This window comes from Lepisosteus oculatus, chromosome 5 (genome assembly GCF_040954835.1).
Source record: "Lepisosteus oculatus isolate fLepOcu1 chromosome 5, fLepOcu1.hap2, whole genome shotgun sequence".
Classification (NCBI taxonomy): Eukaryota; Metazoa; Chordata; class Actinopteri; order Semionotiformes; family Lepisosteidae; genus Lepisosteus; species Lepisosteus oculatus.
Genome location: NC_090700.1, coordinates 25,990,104 through 25,999,382, shown reverse-complemented (window position 1 = coordinate 25,999,382; position 9,279 = coordinate 25,990,104). Strand labels below are relative to the sequence as shown.

Genomic DNA, 9,279 nt, shown 5'->3' with positions numbered 1-9,279 from the left:
TGAGGGATCGCTGTTCCCGGGCAACTGCAGCAAAATACAAAAATGATCTGATGAATGGCTTGTACACTACAGCATACATGGCATCTCACTGTGTCCTGGTCTCTTCATCTAACAGCGAAATAAGGCCACCCCTGCCCCGAGAAGAAGTTGAAGCTATAATTGGTGAGTGTTGATGGCTTAGGTTATATTCTGAAATAATCATTTAGAATATTTTGTTAAGGTAAATAATATTTTTCTGTTCTCTTTCTCTCGATAGCTGAAGTAAAATCTGTGTTCCCTGACAAGACTCATACAGAAATCAAAGCCTTTATGAGACAGAAGCTATCTAATGCAGCAAAGATTCCAAAGCGTCAGTGTGGTGTGGGCCAGCAAAACCAGCACCATGAACATGAGCCAGTCTAAATTTAAATGCCCTGCTCCCTTTAACTTCAGCTGTGAAATTAGTATTATTATTATTGTTGTTGTTGTTATTGTTGTATTTGTACAGTTATGAGCAAATTCTGTATTGATGTACATACAGTATTAATACGTTTGGACTTAACCGGTTATTGAATTTTGTGTTTCATTCCAAGACCTAAAATGTTTTAAATAGCCTGCACATTTTATGTTGGCTTTCGTTTTTCTCTGCAATCTTCTTCAGGATGAATAAGTTTGTAGTTCAAACAGGAAACTTTTCAGACTTATTTTAAAGGATTATTGAGGATTAAGTTACAGTTACAGTAACAGATTCTAACAGCTGAACTGAATTAGCCCCCTCTGCACTCTTGATGCTCTCCCTCACACAGGCATTTTGTCCCCCTCGTGGCAGGTTTTATCTTTAAAAAAATAATTTGAAGCTGTGTACAACTATTTTCACATTCTACATTTTAAGTCTTTAAAAAACAATTTGTTTTATGCAAGACACAAAAAACAAATACCATATCGTTTTAAGTTCTAGGCAAAGCACTAAGTATTCTAAAGGACAAAACCAACCAGGAACACCACAGCCGAAATGTTTCTTTTCATTAGTTTTCAGCATACAGTAGTATGAACCTTTACTTTTTCCAGAAAAGCTGATTGCTATTAAGCAGTTATGTTTCGCCCTCTGGAGGGTTAAAGATGTATTTCAACGTCGCAATGGTATGTGCAAGGGTATAGTTTACGACAGCAGCACACTGCCATCTCTTCGGTATCTGGAGGAGGTTTGGTTGTCGTGATTTTAGCTGTTAAAAGATCCTTAGCAAATTTATTGTACATTTTTAGATGCATTAGTAGATGTTTGCCATGTATAATAGCTACAATGAAGCTGAGAAGACCGTATTTGTGGGAAACTTAGACAGCTCAGTAAGAGAGGAAATTCTGTTCGAGCTTTTTTTGCAGGTATTGCACATGATACGTTTGCTATGCATCTTGCAAGCAACCTGGGTGTTGATATGATGGTTAATGGTTTCTCAGATACATTGCAGGTGTGTCGGTGATACAGTATGTGATGAAGGTGAAATGTGTCCGTGCCACGGTGCAGGATGAATCACGCCTGGTCACCACCGTTAGTGTAATCTGAGTTACGAATACGTTTTAGTACAGATCGGCTTTCTAAAATATTTCAGTTGTAAAACAAAAACGGCGTTATTGTCAGTATCGAGTTAACCTATACTGTATAATGTATGCATTGTAATATATTCATACTTCTAAGGTCTTAATCCGTACAGTTTTTAACATTTCATTATTTAGAGAAGAAAAAGGCCAGACATACTCTTAAAAACACCCGAGGTAAACATATAGAAGACTTCCTTAGTTTCTAAATTTTGATGCTGTAGGGGTAGACTCCATTTGTCCTAAATTTTCTATTTATTTTCTTTTCAAAGTTTTCTCATTTTCTATGTATGGAAAGCTTATTTGATGTTCTGGAAGATGAGTAGTAAATCTCAGGAACATCTATTAATTTGCAAAAATTAATTACATGATTGAAACCTTGTACCAGTTTTGGTAACTTTATTTAAATGATTTGTGGAATTCTTTTCTCAGCCTCAACTGATTTTTTAATTATGTAGTTTTTCTTTACAAAACATACATAACAAAACTTTACTTTATGCTTTACCAAACATACCGTACACATACATTTATGTTTTACCCTAGTTACTGTGAACTGTGGTGAACACAACATTCTGTGCTTTATCATGATTACTGGGCAGTGTAGTGAGTACAAAACATCGTGCAACTTACTATTGTCACTGGGCATTGTACGTGGCATTTTTGCTTTACTATGTCCTCGTGGTATTGACGGGAGAACATTACATTATCTGTTTTACCATTCTCATTTTTCACTGTATTGAACTCATGATAATCTGTGTTTTAATAAAGTCACTAGGCATTGTATAGAACATGTGACATTTTGTGCTGTATCATGTTCATTTTACACTATTTAAACATATCATGTGTACTTTACCATAGTTCCTGCCAATGAACAGCATACAGAACCCATGATCATCTGTTTTTTACCATAATTATTACCACTGGGAATACATGACATCCTGTGTGTTTCCTTAGTCACTGAGTATTGTAATGAGTACAGAACACAGCTTGTGATTATAATACCTAGAGTACTTGGGATTCTGTTTTGCTGTAGTGAACACTTTGTGTTATACCGAAGGTAATAAGAACTGTAATACACACGTCAGTCTGTGCTGTACTGTAGTTACTGGGTAGCATAGTGAAAACATGACATTGTGTTATTTATCATAGTTACTGTGTACTGGAATAAAAACATGATATATAGTAATCTGCTTTGCTATAGTCACTGTACAGTGACTAATGCTCTATGCATTGAGCCATGATTTTCTATGTTTTATCATTCTTCCATTGGGTTTAATATTTAATTTAATATTTATATTATGATATATAATATGACATTTTTGCTGTACCATAGTCAATGGACACTATAGTTAGCACATTCTTTTCCTTATTTTAGACGCTGGGCAGTGTAGGTAACACATTACAACACCTGTGCTTTACCATACACATTTGTCACTGTATTGAAGACATTATATTCTGTTTTTTGTTATTATAGTTAATACCAGTGGACACTGTAGGGAATACATCAAATGTTGTGCTTTGCCTCAGTTATTGCCACAGGGAACTGTATTGATATTTAAATAATATTTAAAGCTGCTGGGCATTTTAGTGAAATCATGACATTCTGTGCTTTACCTCAATCACTTGGATTATAGAGACCACACGGTATTTTTTGCTTTATTTTAGTTGCTAGGCAGTGTAGGTAACACAGGATTTAAAAAAAAAAATAGTTACTAGGTGGTGTAATGCACACATGATATTCTTTGTTTTACCATATACTATATACAGTGCTTTACTCTAGTTACTGGGCAGCGTAATGAGCACTTGACATTCTGTGCTTTGCCATTGTGTTTGGACACTGTAGATTCTATGCCATATTAAATTCACTGGGATGACACTTGAGTATTTGTGCTTTAGAGTTGTAACTGGACGCCATAGTGTGAGCACATGATAGCCTATGTTTTTTGTTTTACCATAGTTAAGGGGCACTGTAATTGGGGTATGGCAGTTTGTGCTTTGCCATAGTCTTTTGGCCCTGTCTTAAGAATATCACTGGTTGTTTATTAGTATATTTCCTGGGTAGAGTTGGTTGTTCTTTTGCTGATTGTAGTGTCTTTGTCAGGCTGGGCCTTTGACAAAAGTCACCATTGCTAAAGACAAGGATGGGAGGCAGAGATCCTATGGTTTTGTGTGTTACAAACACAGAGAGGCGGTGCCATATGCCATTGCACTTCTCAATGGGATCTGTTTGTATGGACGACCAATCAAGCTTCAGTACAGACTCGGTGGGTTTCATTATGATACACTAATTTTGCTTTCTATTTATTTTTCATTCACCTGAATAAAAATATACATTTTAGTACCTCCTAAAAGTGTGAAGAAGCTTGCACATGCATAAAAGTGTTATATATAAACTGATTTGTTCTGTTATACTGTTTGATTCCTTGCTTTTTACACACCATCCTGAACTGCCAACTGTGAACACAACCCTATATCATTTAAAGACAGAAGGAATTTTTACAGTTCTACACTTCAAATGTGTGACATTATGACTTTTTCAAGAAAAGGCTTGATGAGATCCTCCGATTTAGCTGCTATCAAATGAGCAAGCTGGATCAAATGGCCTCCTCTTATTAGCTAAAAGAAGGTTAAGAGTACGTATATTGGATGAACTCTGATCATACTGTTGTAGGAGTTAATCTATGTAATTGTTTATGTGTTTATAATAAATGAACTCATTATCTTATCATTAAGATTTGTCAAAAGAAAAAGACAGCTAATTAATAGCTAATAAAATATAGATATAGTAATTAATCCTTGCAATGTATTCTTACTACAAATTATTAGTAAATTCAGGCAAGCATTAATATAACTGTGTATGACATAACAGATTTCATACTGTAGAAAGTATTAAAATAATTTTTTGGACTAAATGTTGGAAAAAGTGTAATTTGAAGAGCTCCAGAGTTCAGTTTTGTTATCGAATGCATCCACATAAATAGTAAGATGTGCATATTCATTTATGAGTTTTAGATGTTATGAGATTTTAATATTATTTTTGTATTGATATTTCAAAAGTATCAATGGGAAGCAAATAAAATAAAGTGCATGAGCTAACTCATTGCAGGTCCCTTCTTAGGTTGTCGACCCCTTATACATGTTATATGAGGTTTCTCACATTTTCTAATCAGTTTTGATTTCAATGAGGTAATTTACTGTAATTTTGTCTTGTAGAGCAGTTACTGTAATTATATTGTCAGATTGATGACAATGCAGAATCACCAGTAAACTAAGATGTATGTTTTCTAGGGAGCTCCCACAATGCTGAAGCACATGCTGTTTTCCCAGTGTTGGAAAACGGTCCTGGTAAGCCTTCACAAGAGAGCTACAGGTATGAACTTCAGATATCACCTCGTTATTGCCCTGATGAAGAGTTTTAACTTGGGGATCTCTGAGAATGAGTATGAAGGGAATGTTTTTGGTTATAAATATGTTTCAAACCCAAGCTATTGAAACAACCAACTGTACCTGAAGTATTCCCAGATTCTGTTCTTTGAGTTAGGAATGGACTGTGTCTGTTTAGATTAGACAGCAGTATGAAACAGTGGTTAGGGTTATTGACTCACAGCTGGGAGGGTATGCATTGAAATCCTGGTTAGGAACTGTTGTACCATTGAGCACAGTACTTTTTGGTTTGGATTAAAGCGTCAGCCAATTACAAATAAAAGGTCTACAACTGGGGAAACAATTAAATTGATTAAATTAAAGGTAAACTGGATTAGTTTATTAAGCTTTCAATGTTTCACAATGATAACTTGACTGTGAAGGCTTAAATAATACAATTAACAATGAATTGCAACAAAACCATTCTAAAGGAAAGGCTGGTATTGTGTAAGGACATTGTTATTAAGAGCGGGAATTGCATTTGCTTTATTCAGTATAACCAAATGTTTTTTTTTTCCAGTTAAGCATTTTGTTTTATAATGTTTCTTTATATGGTTAAGAAACAGTACTAGTACAATATAGAAATTATATATAGTACATGGTAATTATGATTAATTTAATTTTTGTGAGCCAATAGGTGTAACGGACACGGACTGGAATCCGTGTCAGATCTTGTAGAAGACCCTATGCGATGTGGTAAGAGCTGGAGAAAACAGGAGGCGTGGTAAAAAGGAACACACAGGGGTTTAATAGTGCACAAAATAATAGTGACAGTCCGTGAGACAGTGTACGGGGAAGCCAAACGGCATCCAAATCAAAACGGGTCCAAGGGCAGGTCAAAGCACGGTCTGAAAGTCCATCAACTGGAAATCCATCCTGGGACGCGACAAAGTTAAAATCCCTGGGAGGGGGGAGCACACGAAACAAACGAAACATGGAGGTCCAAGGGTGACGGGGCGAGATCCTCCAGACCCCGGGCTCAGGAGACGGGAGGTGTCGGGAATGAGGCCTATGCCCTCAGGAGACGGACGTAGGGTTTCCTGGTGCTAGACGGGCCTCGCGACATCTTACCCTAATGATGAGCCCCGAGGACTGGAGGAGCTGGTCTTTAAATAATAAGACTAAAAGGGTACACCTGGAGAGCAAAATGACACGAACAATAATGAGAGCAGTGGTGTGCCCTCTAGGGAGGGATGTCGGGCGTGACAGTACCCCCCCCTTCAAGGGCGGCTCCTGACGCCCTACACAATTAAAAATAAGGGCAATACTATCAACAAGAATATCACAAGCACAGACTATATACAACCAGAGAAGGAAATTCAGAATCACTATATACACAAGAGATAAAACCGGAGAATACTATATGCAAAACGGTAGGGCTGTCCACTCTCAAAATAGTTCCAGCGGGGAAAGAAAAAAAAACGGAGAAACAAAACGGTCCAGGAAAAAAAAAAACCAAGAATTCCTTTAAAAAAAAAATCCACAAAAAATACCTTGTCCAGCGAAACAGGAATGGATCTTGACAGGAAAACAGGAAGGGCATCTTGAAAAGAAAAAGGTCCAGATGAGGGTCCGGGTGTTCCAGATTACCGCTCGCGGGGTCTAGCGTAGGCTCATCATTCTGTAACGGACACGGACTGGAATCCATGTCAGATCTTGTAAAAGACCCTATGCGATGCGGTAAGAGCTGGAGAAAACAGGAGGCGTGGTAAAAAGGAACACACAGGGGTTTAATAGTGCACAAAATAATAGTGACAGTCCGTGAGACAGTGTACGGGGAAGACAAAACGGCATCCAAATCCAAACGGGTCCAAGGGCAGGTCAAAGCACGGTCCGAAAGTCCATCAACTGGAAATCCATCCTGGGACGCGACAAAGTTAAAATCCCCGGGAGGGGGGAGCACACAGACAAACGAAACATGGAGGTCCAAGGGTGACGGGGCGAGATCCTCCAGACCCCGGGCTCAGGAAACGGGAGGTGTCGGGAATGAGGCCTATGCCCTCAGGAGACGGACGTAGGGTTTCCTGGTGCTAGACGGGCCTCGCGACATCTTACCCTAATGATGAGCCCCGAGGACTGGAGGAGCTGGGCTTTAAATAATAAGACTAAAAGGGTACACCTGGAGAGCTAAATGACACGAACAATAATGAGAGCAGTGGTGCGCCCTCTAGGGAGGGATGTCGGGCGTGACAATAGGTTATGGAACAACACAGCTCAAAGCTCAGAAATTCTTAATTATGCATAGCATTTCAAAAGGCCGAAAACATCTAAGGTCTTAACAACAAGCAATGACTAGAATGTTCAAAGTATAATTAAATCTCTAGTGATCCAAATTAGTTTGAGAATATACTGTATAAGAAACAAATCACATAAAAAGAAAGCTGTATTAAGAGGTATTTCAAAATGTGTCATCACCATAACCTAATGGTTTCTTCTACAATGAAGATATTGTAAAGAATTATTATTTGCACCATATGGCCTACCTTTGGAGTGACATTTATAAATTATACCATTAGTTCAGGAGTTGATGAGTTGTAACTGTACCCAACCAAACTTTTGAAGTATGAATAAAGTTGATAGATTGAACAAGTGAAAAGCAGTTAAGCACGGAAATTTAAAAGCTTTAAGGCTTCAGAAAAAAAAAAACAGTCTGGGTTTTGCTTCAAAGTTGTCTTTAAAACACAAAACTACTACTCTAGACTGACAGGATAGAAGAACCTTACTGTAAATTTGATGAGTTGATATTCTTTGTGAATTTTGTAACAGAAACTTTGCTATGGCAACTCAGTAAGCATCTTAGACTAAGAAAACCTGGACAATTGTTTTATCAGAAATAAAGGCCACAGATACATATGAATTTAATTCCTTTTCTTCTTCTGTAAATGGGGGATTTGGAGACACCTTTTTGGTAATCCATATTCCATATTCAGCATATTCAGCCATAATGAATATGATATGTTTTGCAGGACTGTTTGTTGTCAGAAGGCTTCTGTGTTTCCCAGTTCAGCAGTCAGCACCTGTTTATCGCAAGAGAATCTCTGCTGGCAAAATCCGGTAAGCGCAAGACACACAAGTTAAAATGCATGTCAACAAAACTAAACTTGATTTCTAAAAAGCAGAATTATGTGGTTTACGTGAATCAACAGTTGTGATTCAAATTTATACTTTAAAAGGAAATGTTTATAATCTTTTCATTATTGCAGATGTTTTGTTCTCCAATCCAACCATATTCCATGGATGCCCAGATTGCCCAACAGCAGTCTTATCTTCCTGATGCCTTCTCCCAGCAGTCTAGAATGACCTCCATGTCCTGGTTTGTGCAGAGCTGCCCAGCTAGTTCCAGCTTTGTCCAATGGACACATGCACAACAGGACCAGCAAGACCAGCTCTCAGAATTTCTGTCTTACAGCTGGGTCCGTGAGGGGCAGGTAGTAGACACATGGGACACAGACCAAAAGGAGAGAAGAACCAAGAAGACACAGGATGGTAAACAAGAATTCAGGAAGCATAAGAGCAAACATAAAATATGAGAGTCATTGAAGCCGGTGTTTCCTTCTGCACTTAAAGCACTCATTATACAGTATATACTGTATGTACAGTAATTCACACACAGTGTCATTAGAAGGGATTCATTAACAGCTCAAAGCAGAAAAAAGATTTAAGAAAAACTCAGTGACACTTGCAAAACATCTTGAAGTCTTAATTTATGTATTCTGTTTTTTCTTCTTGTGAATAACTGCTACTGCTTAACTGCTACAAGTATTTTGTATGAATAGTTTCCCACTCAGAATGAACACAACAAAAAAGTCTTAGATATTGCTTTGGATGTTGCCCTCTGGTTCTCGTTTATTTTTGTACAATGCAGGCAGTGTATTAAAGGAAAGATATTTTAATTTTTTTTTTAGAATTTTAATGTTTAAGACACAATAATAAAGCAATGGGAAAATATATATTGTTTTTATTTCTAAAACAATTTAATTTCATACAGAAGGTCTTAATACTGAAATCCTTTATCTTTTTGAAAAAAGGCATGTACTGTACTTGTATATGGATTCCAAAAAAATCTAACATTACCAATACAGAATAAATGCCTTTATAAAATCATGAGATTTTATGGAGGCAGTGTTAGTATTATTGCCTCACAGTTCTTGGATTCTGAGTTAAATTATTGGCCTGGGGCACATTCTTTTTGGAGCTTGCATGTTATCCCTGTTGCCATATAATTTTTGGCTACCTCAGTCAAGTGGATTAAGTCCTCCCCTCCTGTATGTAAAACACTCTGGG

General features: G+C 37.3%; 1 protein-coding gene across 1 annotated transcript; it reads left to right on the top strand.

Moving 5' to 3' along the window:
* Positions 1–1,147: 1,147 nt before the first annotated feature.
* Positions 1,148–8,943, top strand: LOC107076786 (splicing regulator RBM11). The gene is made up of 5 exons (XM_015342144.2): positions 1,148–1,359; positions 3,674–3,836; positions 4,861–4,942; positions 7,962–8,049; positions 8,199–8,943. Exons 1-5 carry the CDS (start codon positions 1,255–1,257, stop codon positions 8,523–8,525), a joined length of 765 nt encoding a protein of 254 aa, XP_015197630.2. The 5' UTR covers positions 1,148–1,254; the 3' UTR covers positions 8,526–8,943.
* The last annotated feature ends 336 nt before the right edge of the window (positions 8,944–9,279 follow it).

Bases quoted from the DNA above. Each gene is read 5' to 3' on its own strand.
- LOC107076786 (XM_015342144.2), top strand. From the start codon at position 1,255: ATGTTTGCCATGTATAATAGCTACAATGAAGCTGAGAAGACCGTATTT. The intron at 3,837-4,860 runs GTGGGTTTCATT...TATGTTTTCTAG, and splicing joins CAAGCTTCAGTACAGACTCG to GGAGCTCCCACAATGCTGAA. The intron at 4,943-7,961 runs GTATGAACTTCA...TATGTTTTGCAG, and splicing joins CCTTCACAAGAGAGCTACAG to GACTGTTTGTTGTCAGAAGG.